Below are 17606 nucleotides of genomic sequence, written 5' to 3'. Positions count from 1 at the left end.
TTTACTATATATATCTGTATCTATATCTATCTAATCTATCTATCTATATATATAGAGAGAGATGCTATACATTAAAAAAAATACCAAAATAGTTTCTGTATATACTTGGAAAACTAAATATTAGTGCTCCCTCCCATCCCTCACCCCTTCCCAAGCCTATCTATTGCTCTGGTGCTTGATAGCAACCACAAAATAATCTAATTCTCTTGGTGTTCAAACCTCTAATACTAAACATTAATATCACATTTTACACTGTAATTACTTTTTATTTTCTCAGCTTTTCCTTTTCCCACCTCAAATACTTTTAAAATGGCATGTAATATGTTTTGGGATGACATTCCAATTTAGAAATGCTTCTGATATATGTTATTCTCTGAAGAAGTAATTTTTGGCATGTGTAAATAAATTTATTTATTTATTTATTTTTTGAGACAGAGTCTTGCTCTGTCACCCAGGCTGGAGTGCAATGGCACAATCTTGGCTCATTGCAACCTCCACCTCCTGGGTTCAAGCAATTCTCCTGCCTCAGCCCCCCAAGCAGCTGGGATTACAGGCGCCTGCCATCATGCCCAGCAAATTTTTGTACTTCTTAGTAGAGACAGGGTTTCACCATGTTGGTCAGGCTGGTCTTGAACTCCTGACCTCAGGTAATCCACTTGCCTTGGCCTCCCAAAGTGCTGGGATTACAGGCGTGAGCCATCGCACCTGGCAAAAGTTTATTTTATAAGTTATATAATCTGTGCTTTATAACAACAGAACCTTTAGGAATAATTTAGGAAAAACAATTATTTTTCTCTTTTCTGATCTTTGGATGTATTCAATAAATATGTTATGATTTCTAGCGATTATCTGCAACTTCCAGAATCATACCAACCATACTAACACTGTAAGTATTTAATGCAGCACAAATTCAAGTGTTGTTTTTCTCCAATTTTGACTTTTCAAATTTAAATGCTATACATAGATATTTGGTTCCTTTATTCAATGCCCATTAGGCTGGTGATATAAGGCTCACACACATTTTCTGGACATATAAAAAATCTAAATGAGTTGTCTTGTATTTTTGGAAAATAAACTCAAATGATTGGGTAATAGGGTCACAATTGTACCAGAAAAATGCTTTCTGACAAAATGATACTTTTTCCCCCCGAGTCAATCTAGATAATCAAGACTGGGCTACAGCCAAATTGTGGTGGAGCTGGCCCAAATATTCATAACTCTGTGTTCAGTGATGTCATGTTAGCAGTTTGAAATTGGTCACAGTCGGAGTATTTATACCACAGAAATCAGCAAAAGCTACCAATCAGAAATTTCCCTCCTATTCTGAAGAGCCTTTAAATATTTGCCAGCATCACTTCACTGGCAATAGCCATTATTGTTTCAAAATACCATTCAACTCTTCATTGTTCATAAGAATCTTATTTGAAGATCTAAACGGCTGGGTGTTTTCTGTGTGAATCTGTCCTGGAAAAAGATTTAAATGTTTCTCATTCATTTACAGTAATGGACATGTTAGACTTTCACTGTGAAGGCCTTATGTGAGACCTTCCCCAAAGAGAGTTCTTCCTTTTGTATCAGCTGTATTCTATTCCAAATAAACTGCTTATAATTCAATCTTTTAGAGATAGGGTCCTGCTATGTTCCCTAGGCTGGAGTACAGTGGCATAATCATACCTTACTGCACCCTCATATTACTGGGCTCAAGCAATCCTCCCACCTCAGACTCCCCAGTAGTTGGGAATACAGGCATGTACCACTATACCCAACTAAAATTTGGATTGTTATTTGAAAAACTGGTATCCTATTTTTTAAAACTCAATCTATGCTTATGAAGCAAAATACTTAGAGTTTAAATAGAACCTAACAGATTATAGTTCTCTGTCATAAAGTCTATGTGGTTTAATGATAAAAGGTTAATTTAAAAATTTTGTAAAGTACAAAATAAACAATTTTATTAGATGTACTCATTTATTTGACATATTAAATTAGACAAAGAAATACATATGTAACCAGATAAAAACAATCACATTCTTACACTACTTGAACACACAGCAGTGGTCAAAAATAATGGATTGTAAAATGGACCCCAGGATTCAATGCAAAAACCACCCCATACAAGAAAAGTTTCAGGCTTCTAACTTCACTGAATCCAGTACTAAACGTGCTTCTTTATATTCCTCAGTTTCTTCCAAGTCTTTTTCACATTCCTAAAATGAAATACAATAAAAATTAAGTTTATCCTTTTCAAGATTCAGTACTTTTTTACTCAAATATTACAAACCATTAATGTAAATAACTAAAAAATTAAAAGTAAAAAATCCCAAGCCTCATCTAAACATACTGTAATTCCACAGGTTTCCCACATTCTGCTCCCTCTTTACAAGGAAAGGAAGAAAAAACTGGTGCTTTTGCTTCACTGTATATATTCTCATATAATAAGTGAATAACACAGCCTTCTAAAGCTACCAGCATTAAGTAAATTAAATAAAAACCTCAGAAAAGTTTATTCTCATTTTGTTGACCCATCATTATCATACGAAAGAGAAAAGTAAAAAGCAAGATTTGCTAACATATTCCATACATGACAGCATTCAGGCCAAAATAATCCACCAACTATTCCCAATGACAAAGAAGGCTTTCAATGTCACAACAGAGTTAAATATAATCTCTGAATTCAACAAATGAATTGCTTGCTTGCTAATGAGTATTACATACCCTACACTAAAGGAAACAAAATACATCTTTCATTTTCTGATATTTAAAGATTGAGTTTTTCCATAATACTGATATACAGGCAACTTTTACTAATATATTGTAATGATAACAGAAAAATGAAATAATATCATCTAAATTACACAGGAAATTTTGTTTGATTTTTACATGAAGCTATCTATGGTTAGCAGTTTATGTCAGGTCAATAAAAGATGGAGATACACAAACAGAGTAGAGGAAATAAAGTATGTGTGTATTTAATATGCAAACTGAAAGCAAAAGGACTGAGAATTTGCTTAGCTCAAACTATAGGTAAGAATTTCTTAAACTTCCATGTTACACCTTAAACACATCTTTGTTCTCTGTTAGTAAATATAAGCTCTTTGAGGGCAGAGATATTGTTAAATACATCCTCACACACAAATATATCATCCAAAGACATTATTATTTTTTTGGTATTTATTTTAGTAGAGACAGGATTTCACCATGTTGGTCAGGCTGGTCTTCAACTCCTGACCTCGTGATCCGCCCGCCTCGGCCTCCCAAATGGCTGGGATTACAGGCGTCAGCCACCGGGCCCGGTGGCCGACATTATTTTTTTCAAGCAATTTCTATTACTTTCTCAGCTACTAGATTCATGAGAGAAAAAAGCATTTAAACTGTTAAGAAATACAAATGATGCTTCCTATCTCAGTATTTTAACAGTTATTATTTCCTGCTTTATTTACCTTCTGTATCATAAGGCATTTATACCAGCAAGTATAAGTGTTATTCAGCTCCAAGTTATTATGAGGGGACTACCTAGATTACCAGTTTTTTCCCCCTCTCTCAAACTGATTTAGGTTTGAATGTGAAAGAATTCCAGATCCTTTTATTAAGAGCCCAAATTCTTTTGAAACATTAGATCTTTTAAAATTTTAATCAGTCAACTCATCCTCAATGTCTCAAAAGATCTTTATGTATGAAAACCAAATAATCAAGACCTTGCTGGACAATACTGGTACTATCATAACTTAAATAAATTTAGCTAAATTTTAATGAATTGAACAAACATGCTAGAAAACAATACTTTTACTGGAGGCGTAATTCAAAACACAATTTAAACACCATTAATTATTTTAAAATATAGTGGTATAAAGGGCAAGTGAACAAGAAATACTGCCGACTAGTTCTCAGTGTTAAATATTTAAACTTCTGGCTTTCCATGTATTGGATTGAAAAAAAATTTTTTTTAACATATGACACAGAAGTCTTTACTTACTAATATCTGTTGAAGATCCAAATATGCGGCTTCCAACCTGCGCTGGCAATCTGGGATCATCATCCGGGATTCTTGTAGGATCTCTACCTAGAATGAGAATCTCTGTGAGATGTTCAGAGATGGCAAAACTTGTATGTGTTTAGCTCATATCTTGGTAAATATATCCTTATTAACAGGAATCAGAAAAAAGTTATGGTTATGTTAAATAGTTCAATATTTTAACTTAAACTGTGTTTATTAGAAGTTAGAAAGAAAGGCTGGGCACGGTGGCTCATGTGTGTAATCCCAGCACTTCGGGAGGCTGAGGCAGGTAGATCACCTGAGGTCAGGAGTTCGAGACCAGCCTGACCAACATGGAGAAACCCTGTCTCTATTAAAAATACAAAATTAGCTGAGTATGGTGGCGCATGCCTGTAATCCCAGCTACTTGCAGAGGTTGCGATGAGCTGAGATTGCACCATTGCACTCCAGCCTGGGCAACAAGAGTGAAACTCCATCTCAATTAAAACAAAAAAAGGTTAGAAAAGCAAGACTATCATACTGTAAAATCTACAAAGTACAAGTTTTAGAACTAAATCTTTTTGGTAATCACCTTCTCATGCTAAGTAAAAGTTAACTGCAAAAGCTTTTCATAGAGCATTTATTTTAAAAGGCTATTTAAAATAAACTATTTCCCCTGCTGTCACAAAGCACCTTTATCCAAAATGGGATCAGCTGGTTATATAAATATCTCCTGCATCTTTTGAGTAATAAAGAAAAACAGTGTTCAGATAATATCACATGGAGATAATTACTGCATGAAAAAAGTTATTGAGTTATTGATCACATTGTGTGCACACTGCAGGAGGTTCACACTGAAAGAGAGAGGTAAAGAAAAATGAAAAGCAAAGACCAGCAGGTTCATATTTTTGATGCTTATCATGCATAAAAAGTTATTACTTATCCTCGTGCTTCATTTTAGGAGAGAGATTATTCTCCCCATGCAATGTGAGCCAAATTACCAACGTGGCACCCCTCTGAATCTAAACTTCTTGCCTATTCCTCCTGATGACAGACACTACAGAATTAAACACAGAAATATGTATTCCAGAGGATATTTCTGGACATAAAATTCATCATTCAAAACTGGACTATAACACATCAAATCATAAAAGAAAAAAAAAATCAAATCAATGACAGGGAAACCCAATTGATAAGAGTAAATAAGTTGGACTTAGTCCACATGTTGGACTTCAAATAGGGCTTTTTCTTAGAGTAGTAGTAAGCTTTATTTCCTTAAACTATTCTCAGAAAGAAACATAGAGCTCATCTAAACATTTATTTCCAGAAAATAATGTTTGGTCAAATACCTTTAAAGAAATGGGTAGAAAATCTGAGCTTTTTACTAAGGAGATTATCAAGCTCATATAAAATAAAAAGTAATGATATAATTTAAATGCAATAATATTGTATTTTAATAGAAACTTTAAGTCCCAGTACCATCTTCCTTTCCCAAATAGCTTTGTCAGAGCTCATATTGAAAATAAAAATCTGAGGAAGTTCTTTAGTCACATCTATGTTCTCAGGTGGAAATCTATCATTGAACTTAAGCCTCTTTTACTAATAAAGCACAGGTTGAAAATTTCAAACATAAAATCATCATTTTATTTCAGAGCTAATCATACTATGACTACACATTTAACCACTGCCATTAAATTATTTTTGTGTATCTGGTTAGTTTGAATACATGTGAAAAACCAGTGACAGGAACATTTCATACTGGATTTTTCCTATTTCCTTTCTTAAGGAATTCCCTTCAGAATGGTTACAGGAATTAAACAAGATGAAATGAATAGGTCAAATCCATGACAAGTCACTATATGTGTTTGTAAAAAAATATTTTCTAAGTTTTAGCCACCAAAAAAATCTTTAAGCAATGCCATCCAAAAATAACTTCTATTCATTAAAATTCTATCTATTATTACAGACCAAGAATCCTCAATCTATCAAAACAGGACTCCGACTTACACAGGGCCAAAGCTCAGGCTCTCCCATACACTACCCCAATTCATTCAATAAGTTTACTATACGTCTTCAGGATGCCAGGTACTGGGGATACAAAGATGAAAAAGAAAAGGTCTCTGTCCTCCAATCCATAAGTCTAGGTGTATTAACATGAAAATAAACATTTGAGATTGCTTCAAGAAGCTCATGCCACAGAGAGCCAAAGGAACACAGTGATGACTATGATTTGGAATCCACAAACCACATCTTCATCAAAGCCATAAATCATATATTTAACCTTTGGACACTGAATTGCAACTGTCTGGAATAATTTAAAACACAGTATATGAGGTGTGATTATATATGTAAAGATACCCCCCAAAACACCTAAACTTAATTAAATGAATATTATCTTTCAAAGGGTTTCCCTTGGGAGGTAGTACTCAAATTAACTGTCCTCTGTTTACAATATCTGAATCAATTGTCAGTTTATTCTAATGTTGACTATGATAAGTCTGAGCTTAATTCAGGATCTTGGCACAGACTGGGAGATGCAAAGAACCTTAAAGGAACAAGCACAACAGGATGTGGTACTGACTGATGTCTAATTGTTTTTAAAACAAGTTATGGTTTTATAGGGGGTACTTATTTGGTAAAATGGAAGTTGGGAGTTAGTTTAGCAAGGTTCAGGTATTATGAATAAATGGCTGAACCTAAAATCTAATCAATTTCCTTTAGAGTCAAACATATGTAAATTGGAAAGGAAATACCCCAATGGGCAGATCTTCATTTCTGTCAGAAAGAAGAGCTCTGTGAAATAATCTGGCCAATGTCAATCCAGCTCTTAGGTTACTGCTTGATTGTGATGAGGTTTCCAGCTTCTTTAAGGATCCAGATCATCCATCAGAAGCTGGCTATACCTATAGCTATAATAATCAATAGATACTCTAATATTGGCTATTGGCTACCTCTGAAACCAATGGCATTAGTTTGCCAGGCTGGGCTCTAGAGTAATCCAGAGATTACTGGAATAATGGTTAAGTGTTTCCTTTAGATGGTGGTAAAATGGTAATGTACTCACTTCTCAGGAAAACTATTTGACTTGTATTTTATGGTTATTGCCAAATGAATAAGATCGTAAGAAGAATCTTAAGTCAAAAAAAAAAAATGATCTTTGGGCCCTTAGGCTCTAATGTATCAGTAATTACTATAAGTGTAAATATACTAGTTAAAAGGCAGAGATTCATGGATTGGACCCAATAACATGCTGTCACAAGAAACTCACTTCAAACATAATAAAATAAAAAATAAAAGGATGGGAAAAAATAAATTTAAAAAAGCAGGGCTAGGCATGGTGGCTCATTCCTATATAATCCCAGCACTTAAGGAGGCCAAGGCAGGAAGATCGCTTGAGGTCAGCAGTTTGCAACCAGCCTGGGAAACACAGTGAAACTCTGTGTACAAAAAATAAAAATTAGGTGAGTGTGGTGGCACATGCCTGTAGTTCTAGCTACTCAAGAGGCTGAGACAGGAGGATTACTTGAGCCCAGGAGCCGGGAGGTTACAATGAGCTATGATCGTGACAATGTACTCCAGCCTAGGCAAAAGAGTGAGACCTTGCCTCTAAAAAGCCAAAAAATCAGGAGTGGCTAAACTTAATACTAGATGAAGTAAACTTCAAAGCAAAATAATTATCACAGACAAGGAGGGATGTTACATTATCATAAAATTATCAATCTACCAAGAAAATATAGTGATCTTAGATGTGCATGCATTAAACAACAGAGTTTTAAAATATGTAAAACCAAAACTGATAGCGCTGAAAGGAAAAACAGACAAATCCATATACATAAGCTGGGGATTTCAATACCCCCCTCAGCAACTGATAGAAATATTAGATGAAAATCAGTAAAGGTATAAAAGAACTGAACAACACCAACACACAAGGTGTAACTGACTTTTATAGAACACTCTACTTCAGAAAGAAAGGAGAATACAGTGTTGTAATAAGGAGAATACAAGTACTTTTCAAGTATCCATGAAATATTTACTGAAGTAAGCCATATTCTGGATCAAAAAACCCAAACAATAGCAAAAATCTCAACAAATTTAAAAGAACTGAAATCCTACATAATACATTATCTGACTATAATGGTATAAAATTAGGAATCATAACAGAAAGGAAAATCCCTACTTAGAAATTAAACAACATACATGTAAGGAGCCCATGGGCCAAAAAAAAGTCTCAAAAAAGACATATATAAATGGAAATGAAAATATAATATGTCAAATTTTACGGGATGCAGCTAAAGCGGTGTCTGTTGGGAAATTTATAGCACTAAATGCTCACATTAATAAAAAGGAAAGGTCTGAAATTAATAATCTTATTTTAATTTAAATAAGTTCTTGTTTCAAGAAGCTAGAAAAAGAGCAAAATAAACCTAAAACAAGCAGAAGATAGGAAATAATATATAAGAGCAGAAATCAATGAAATTAAAAACAGAAAAGCAATAGACAAAACTGTATGAAACAAAAAGCCGGTTTTGGCTGGGTGCCATGGCTCACGCCTATTATCCTAACACTTTGGGAGGTCGGGGCGGGCAGATCGCTTGAGACCAGGAACTCGAGACCAGCCTGGGCAACATGGCAAGACCCCACCTCTACGAAAAATTAGCCAGGCGTGGTGACACACATCTGTAGTCCCAGCTACTTGGGAGGCTAAAGTGGGAGAAGTGCTTGAGCTTGGGAGGTTAAGGCTGCAGTGAGCCAGGATCGTACCACTGCACTCCAGTCTGGGCGACAGAGTGAAACCCTGTCTCAAAAAAATAGTAATAAAATTAAAAAACCAAAAAGCTGGTTTCTTGAAAAGAAAAAAAAAAAAAAAAACCACGCTGATAAACCTTTAGGAAGACAGACAAAGATAAAGTGAAAGGGCAGAAATCACCAAAAGTAGTCCAAAATAGAGGATATCATTACAGATGCTGCAACTATTAAAATGAGAAGAAATACTATAAATGATGTTATAATATTGTTCATAATGTTCATAAACAACTTAGACGAAATTGATCAATTCCTCAAAAACTACCAACTACCCAAACTTAATTACTTACAGTCCTATTAATCACTACAGAAACTGAAGTTATAATTTATTTGTTGTTGTTAACTTAAAAATACCTTTTCTCCAATGTTCTGCTGAATGAAGTTGTAATTTAAAAGTTCCTACAAAAGAGCTCTCCAGGCCCAGACGATTTCAATATACAATTCTACCAAATATTTAAATAACAATTAACACCAATTTTACACAAATCCTTCAAGAAAACAGAAAAGGAACAAATGATTTTTTAAATCAATATTCTCAAACGATTTTATGAAATCAGTATTAACCTTACAGCAACACCGCATAAAGACAGCACAAAAAAGAAAACTGCCTCAACAAATTAGCAAATTGAATTCAGCAATGTATACAAATAATTATTTATATCCCAGTATCAAGTGGGATTCATTGTATGTACGCAAGGACAGTTAAATATCTGAAAATCAATCCGTGTAACTCACATCATCAGGTCTGAGAAAGAAAATGAATATAATCCTAGAATAAGTTCAGCAAGGTGAGTTTGCAGGTTACAAGATCAACACACACACAAAAAAACAATCAACTGCATTTTTATATCTAACAACAAATATGGTATGTGGAAACCAAAACTAAAAACAATACCATTTGCAAGAGAGTCAAAAAAAAAAAAAAAAAATACTTCGCTATACATTTATAATGGGCAGGATCTGTATGCTGAAAATTATAAAATGCTGATGAAAGAAATCAGACCTAAATAAATTAGAAAGACTTACCATGTCCATTAACTGGGACATCAATTTGCCCCAAACTGATTTTTAGGTTTAATGCAATTCCTATCAAAAGGTGTTTTATAGACACAGACAGGCTTATTTAAAAATTTACATGGAAAGCCAAAACAAACTAGAAAAGCTAAAATAATTTTGAAAGAATAAAATAAAATAGATACTCACTCTTCCCAATGTTAAGATTTACTACATCGGTACGGAATCAAAACAGTGCAGTGTTGTTAAAGGGATAGATAAAGATTAATGAACCAGAAGAGAGAACACAAAAGTAAACCCATACAAGTATGTCCAACTATTTTTGACAAAGATACAAAAGCAATTCAATGAAGGGAGGACAGCCTTTTCAACAAATGCTGCTGGAGCAACTGGACATTGGCAAAAAGATGAATCTCAAACCAAACGTAACACCTTATATAAAAATTACCTCAAAATGGATTGAAGACTTAGAAAAGAAAATCTTTGGAATCTAAGACAAGCCAAGAGACCTTAGCCCTGAAACCAAAAGTATGATTCATAAAAGGAAGTAATGATAAATTGGATGTTCTTGAATTTAAAAACTTGGCTGGGTGCGATGGCTCATGCCTATAATCCCGGCACTTTGGGAGGCCAAGGCGGGCAGATCATTTGAGGTCAGGAGTTCGAGACCAGCTTGACCAACACGGTGAAACATTTTCTCTACTAAAAACACAAAAATTAGCTGGGCATGGCGGCAGGCGCATATAATCCCAGCTACTAGGGAGGCTGGGACAGAAGAATTGCTTGAACCTGGGAGGCAGAGGTTGCAGTGAACTGAGATCACACCACTGCATTCCAGCAAAGAGTATGGCTCCATCTCAAAAAAAAAAAAAAAAAAAAAAAAAAATTAGCCAGGCATGGTGGCGCATGCCTGCAGTCCCAGCTACTTGGGAGGCTGAGGCAGAAGGAACATTTCAACCCAGGAGGCAGAGGTTGCAGTGAGTCGAGATCTCCTCACTGCACTCCAGCCTGGGCGACCGAGCAAGATTCTGTCTCAAAACAAAAACAAAAAAAATCCCTGTTTCTCTGTCAAAGACACTGTTAAGAGGAGAAAAAGACAACTACAAACAGAAATATCTGCAAACCACGTATCTGACAAAGGGCATGTGTCTAGAATATACAGTGAACTCTCAAAACTCAAATGTAAAAAAACAAACAAAGCATCCAATTAGTGGGCAAAAGGCCTGATCATTCATTTTCACTGAAGAGGATATACAGACAGCAAATAAGCACATGAAAAAACGTTCAACATCATTAGCCATTATGGAAATGCAAATTAAAAGCACAATGAGTTATCACTGTACAGCTATCATACAGCTGATGGCTAAATGCTAAAATTAAAAAATAGAGATCACAGTGAATGCTGGTAAGGATGTAGAGAAACTGAATCATTGCTGGTGGGAACATAAAATAGTACAGCCACTCTGGAAAAGAGTTTGGTAGTTTCTTTTAAAACAAAAACCACAGGAATACAACCTAGTAATTGCACTGTTAGGCATTTATCCTACAGAAATGAAAACTTATGTTCAAGAGTACAGAACCCAGAAATAAACCCAAATACTTACAGCCAACTATCTTTGACAAAGCAAACTAAAACAAAGTGGGGAAAGGACACCCTTTTCAACAAATGGTGGTGGGACACTTGGCAAGCCACATGTAGGAAAATGAAACTGGATCCTTATTTCTCACCTTATAAAAAAATCAACTTAAGATGGATTAAGGACTTAAATCTAAGACCTGAAACCATAAAAATTCTAGAAGATAACACTGGAAAAACCCTTCTAGACATTGGCTTAGGCAATGATTTCATAACTAAGAACCCACAAGGAAATGTAATAAAAACAAAGATAAATAGCTGGGACTTAATTAAAGAGCCTTTGCATGGCAAAAGGAACAGTCAGCAGAGTAAACAGACAAGCCACAGAGTGGGAGAAAATCTTCACGATCTATACATCTGACAAAGGACTAATATCCAGAATCTGTAACAAATTTGAACAAATCAGCAAGAAAAAAACAATCCCATCAAAAAGTGGGCTAAGGACATGAATAGACAAGTCTCAAAAGAAGACATACAAATGGCCAACAAAATATGAAAAAATGCCCAACACTAATGATCAGTGAAATGCAAATTAAAACCACAATGCGATACCACCTTACTCCTGCAAGAATGATCATAATCAAAAAATAAAAAAATAATAGATGTTGGTGGAGATTCCTTAAAGAACTAAAAGTAGGACTACCATTAGATCCAGCAATTCCTACTGGGTATCTATCCAGAGGAAAAGAAGTCATCATATGAAAAAGATACCTGCACACGCATGTTTACAGCAGCACAATCCACAATGGCAAAAATGTGGAACCAACCCAAATGTCCATCAATCAACAAGTGGATAAACCGTGCCGTGTGTGTGTGTGTGTGTGTGTGTGTGGTGTATATATATATATATATATATATATGGAATACTACTCAGCCATAAAAAGGAATGAGTTAATGGCATTTGCAGCAACTTGGATGGGACTGGAGACTATTAGACTCTAAGTGAGGTAACTCAGGAATGGAAAAGCAAACATCATATGTTCTCACTCATAAATGGGAGCAAAGCTATGAGGATGCAAAGGCATAAGAATGACACAATAGACCTTGGGGACTCAGAGGGAAAGGGTACAAATGGGGTGAGGGATAAGACTATAAATCAGGTTCAGTGTATGCTGCTTGGGTGATGGGTGCACCAAAATCTCAAAAATCACCATTAAAGAACTTACTCATGTAACCAAAAACCACCTGTTCCCCCAAAACCACATAAAATAAAAGTTATGTTCACATCAAAACTGTACATGAATGTTCACAGCAGCTTTTCTCACAACAGCAAAAACCTGAAAACAATCCAAATGGTCATCAAAGGTTAAATGTTAGTACATCCAAACCATGGAATACTACTTAGTAGTAATAAAGAACAAACTATTGATACACTCAATAACTTCAATGGACCTAAAGGGAATTATATAAAATAGAAAAAGCCGATTTTAAAAGGTTACATACTGTAGATTCCATTCTATGTTACGTGACATTCTTGAGGCAGTGTAACTATTTAGGGTTTAGGGAGCAGAGGGGATGAGGTGGCTAAAAAGAGGTGGCAAGAGGGAGCTTTGCGATGGAACAGTTCTCCATCTTGATTGGTTGCTGCACATGCTACTGCAGAGAACTATACATGCAAACACACTAATGAGTGCAGGTATAACTAGTGAAATATGAGTAAGCTCTGTGGTGTACCAATGTCAACTTCATGGTTTGAATACTGTATTATATTTACACAAGATATTAACATTGGGGGAGGCAGGATGAAGGATGTACAAGACCTCTTTGAATTTCTTTTGGAATTTCCTGTGAAATCTACACACAAAAAAAGCAAGTGTATTACCTTCTATAAGTCTGCATATATGTACCAAGAGACAAACACATTTTCTTGCATGATTGTAAGTTATTTTCCATATTTTTATTACTGATTAAAAGAAAATCTGGGTTTTTCTTTGAGGATCAGCCTTGTGAGACACTCCTGGTCAAAGGGGTATCTTCTTTGTTGACTGATGCCTCCTAACGTTTTCCATATATTTAATGAAAAACATTTCCCCTTTATATTTTTAGGAAAAACATAGAAACATGTCATCGTAAATGTTCACTCTTGTTTCAAAGAGTAAAAAAAAGTGTGTACATCTTTTTCAAAAAGATGAATTTTACATTACTGCAATTATATGCAATAATTGCAAAGCTTTTGTGAGAACTCTTTTGTGAGAAAACTGAGAACTCTTTGTCCAAAAATTATACCAGTTTGTCTTATTACTTCTGGAACCTAAGAGATGAGTTGTGCCTCAGGAGAAATGACAGAGATATGTCTGACTGAGTGTCATTACTGCCAATCATTATGCCCCAGGATAGGTTGAAAAACAAAACAGAAAGCTTTACCAAGTGAGGGCAAAACCCTCTGTACCCAACCTTAATTGGTGGAGAAGAAGAGAGCTATCAGAAACAGAAGGCTAAAATCAATTTGAGCAATATTTGAATGACATGTTATATTGTTTAGTCAGAAAATTTAAAAAAAGACAGAATAAAAATTTAATTGACTGATATTCTGGCCTCCTGAAAACTTTTACCTAGTTGCTTACTTTTTAATTTTCTATTTTATTTTGTATATTTTTTGAGAGAAGGCCTCACTCTGTCACCCAGGCTGGAGTACAGTGGCATGATCATGGCTCACTGCAGCCTTGACCTCCTGGGCTCAGGTGATCCTCTCACCTCAGCCTCCTAGGTGGCTGGGACTATGGATGCACACCACCACACCCAGCTAATTTTTTGTATTCTAATACATTTAAAAAAAATTTTTTTTTGTAGAGACAGTTTCATCTTTGATATGGTTTCACTCTGTGTCCCCACACAAATCTCATCTTGAATTATAATCCCCACATGTTAGGGAGGGACCTGGTGGGATATGATTGGATTATAGGGGCGGTTTCCTACATGCTCTGATAGTGAGTGAGTTCTCATGAGATCAGAGGGTTTAAAAGTGGGGCACTTCCCACTTGTTCTCTCTCTCGCCCCTGCCACCTTGTGAAGAAGGTGCTTGCTTCCCCTTCACATTCTGCCATGATTATAAGTTTCCTGAGGTCTCCCCAGCCATGTGGAACTGAGAGTCAAGTAAACCTTTTTTCTTTATAAATTGCCTAGTCTCAGGTAGTTCTATATAGCAGTGTAAAAACGGACTAATGCAAACAAGATAGTTTGAGACTAGCTTGTTCCCCAGGCTAGTCTCAAACTCCTAGGCTCAAGTGATCTACCCAGCTTGGCCTCCCAAAGGGCTGGGATTACAGACGTGAGCCACTGCACCTGGCCTAATTACTTATTTTAAAAGAACCAAAATTATACCTAGTCCAACAGAGGGACTGTCCCCTGATTTCTGGCAACCATCTTCAGGTAAGAGTTTGGTACAGAATAAGAGATAGCACCTTAAGTGTGTGCTTAAAATACAGCCAATTTAGAAGAGGTAGGAAAGCCAGAGAAAAAAGGATCCAAGCAAGAGAAGAGCCAAAGTAGTGAGAAGTGACTGAGGACAGTGTTTAGCTCAGAAGAGGAGGAAATCTAGGGAGAAGTGTAGAAAACCCACAAAATGCAGCACTTGGCTTTCTTGATATTTTCTACGAGAGGCACGATAAATATTAAGAAAATCATTGCTGACCTTAAAGTCTCAGGCAATAAGGAACAGACCATCCTTTTGGTTATGCAACACCCATTGTATATGATAAAAAAAAATGAATGGCCATAATATAGCTAAGTCAGGGAAAGGAAATTAAGAAATGTATGTAGGTTGGCTAAAGACAAGTTTTTAGGAAACTCTGAAACAAAACTGCAATTGACAACTATATACATGGTAGGTCGACAACAGAAGCAAACAGAAACAACTATTGTTCTATAATGAGATATGAGATGTTATTTCTGAATAAGTACTAAGTTGGCTATGAATCTAACAAATCCTGTTAAAAACTATGATACCTATGACCAAAAAGAGAATTTTAACATGGCTGAGAGTAGAAACAACTTTTGAACAATTTTTTTTCCCTTTTACATCTGTGTATGTAGTCAGTAATGCAACTAGTATGTGGCTGGTATTTTGAAATGACAAGTACAACACAGGATTCAGTAGTTAATCCTTACCTATAAAGTAGTGATTTTATTGAAATATGATACATACATGAATATAAATGAAAACAGGTTCTGTGATAACCCATAACATTATTTGTAGAATTTTATTTAGAAAGGGAACACATTTATTCCTCCACTCCATGTAACAGATAACTACTATTTTAGCTATAGGGCTATTTTAAAATACATTATTGATGGTGAAAAAAAGCAGGGCAAAGAAAAAGACTAAATGAGGTCACTAGCTACATGACCGGGAAAACAAGCTGATGAAGTCCAAGAAGGACCTGGATAAAATTAAGTTACATACTATGTCATAATATTTTCCCACTAGATGTAGTGAAAGAGGTACAAAAGCAGTATGTATCATAATTTTAAGAATAAAAAGTTACATTCCATATGTAAATCCTTATGAAGGGTAGTTAGTTCATAAAGGTGGACAAGGCCAGGCTGGGGAGCTCACGCATATAATCCCAGGACTCTGAGAGGCTGGGGTGGGAGGATCACTGGAGGCCAGGAGTTGAAGACCAGCCTAAACAAGAAAGTGAGAGCCTGTCTCTATAAAAAATTTAAAAATTGGCCAGGCATGGTGGCACACATCTGTAGTCCCAGCTACTCTGGAGGCTAAGGTGGGAGCATCACTTGAACCCAGGAGTTTGAGGCAGCAACAGTGAGCTAGGATCACACCACTGCACTCCAGCTTGAGCATCACAAAGAGACTCCACTGCCCAATGTAATTTATTAATATTAAAAAACAAAATAAAGGGGACATAATATATCTACACATCTGTTTACTAATCCTCCCTCAATTTATGAGTATCTGACACACAAATGTCTTTTATACACACAGTGCTATATCACAAATAAAGGAAGACGGCCTCTCCTAAAAGCTTAATAAAATAAGAAGGCTGTCTTCCTAGACAGCCAAGGGAAGACACAGCCAACAAGTTGTTTCAGCTGCTGCTGCATTTCTTCTGCACGGCAGAAAGCAACTCCCTACAAAAAATTCTATTTTAAATGATTGATTAATTTTGCTGAATTAAGCCTGAGTTAAGTGTGATTACCTATGATGCCACAATTTACATGGCAAAAATGACTGTGAGTTCATGAGCTGATTTTAAAAATAAATTTTAAGATATAGTCTGTATAAGCTGGTTCACACTCTCCTTTTTTAAAACTGTCATCTGGAAATTATTTTAAATGCATCTGACACTAGATTTTAAGTAGAAGACCAAGTGATCTGAGGTACATTTTATAGAGATTTATTTGCTTGTTGTGGTGGGGAAGGAATGGAGGATGTCAAGGGTGAAAGAAGTATGCCAACTGGGAGGCTTCTGCAATAAACAGTACCAGCAAGAGATGATAGTGGACTAGACTAGAAAAATGGCAGTAGAGAGTAAAAAATAGAGAGTAAGAAATAGGAGGTGCTGGCTGGGCGCAGTAGCCCACCCCTGTAATCCCAGCACTCTGGGAGGCTAAGGCAGGCAGATCACCTGAGGTCAGGAATTTAACAGCCTGGCCAACACGGCAAAACCCTGTCTCTACTAAAATACAAAATTAGCCGGGTGTGGTGGTGCATGCCTGTTGATCCCAGCTACTTGGGAGGCTGAGGCAGGAAAATCAGCTGAGCCCAGGAGGCGAACATTGCAGTGAGCCGAGATTGCACCACTGCACTCCAGCCTGGGTGACACAGCAAGACTTCGTCTCAAAAAAGAAAAGAAAGAAAAGAAAAGAAAACAAGAAATAGGAGATGCCGATATTAGATGTGGTTATTAGAAAGAGAGAAAAATATCAAGAAGGGACCAACTAAATTTTTGGCTTGAGTATCTGGATGAGTGGAGGTACCACTCACTGAGATGAGGAAAAAGAAAGAAGAAATAGTTTTTTTGTTTGGGAGAGTAGGTTGGAGTACTGTGAGATCAAGATTTTAATTTTGAACACCTCAGAGGATGTGTCAAGTTTCAAGGTGAAAGTGGTAACTTGTGTCAGATGCTATTGAGGTATTTAAGATAACGGAAAAAAGAGTAATAACAATGTCACTGATAGTTATAACAAGGGCTAGGGCACATCATCCACTCTTACAGGAAG

General features: G+C 36.0%; 1 protein-coding gene across 1 annotated transcript in view; it reads right to left on the bottom strand.

The window, feature by feature from the left end:
* Window positions 1-1949: 1949 nt before the first annotated feature.
* The window catches only part of TBCA (tubulin folding cofactor A), a 68492-nt gene continuing 52835 nt past the window's right edge, over window positions 1950-17606 (bottom strand). Inside the window, exons 3-4 of the mRNA XM_010356678.2 lie at window positions 3974-4060; window positions 1950-2207 (exon numbers count right to left, since the gene is read on the bottom strand). Of these exons, the coding sequence (XP_010354980.1) occupies window positions 2127-2207; window positions 3974-4060 (168 nt within the window). The 3' untranslated portion in view covers window positions 1950-2126. The remainder of the gene's footprint in view (window positions 2208-3973; window positions 4061-17606) is intronic.

The sequence above is a fragment of the Rhinopithecus roxellana genome, chromosome 3 (genome assembly GCF_007565055.1).
Source record: "Rhinopithecus roxellana isolate Shanxi Qingling chromosome 3, ASM756505v1, whole genome shotgun sequence".
Classification (NCBI taxonomy): Eukaryota; Metazoa; Chordata; class Mammalia; order Primates; family Cercopithecidae; genus Rhinopithecus; species Rhinopithecus roxellana.
The sequence above is the reverse complement of the archived record's forward strand: the minus strand, read 5'-3'. Positions and strand labels throughout refer to the sequence as shown.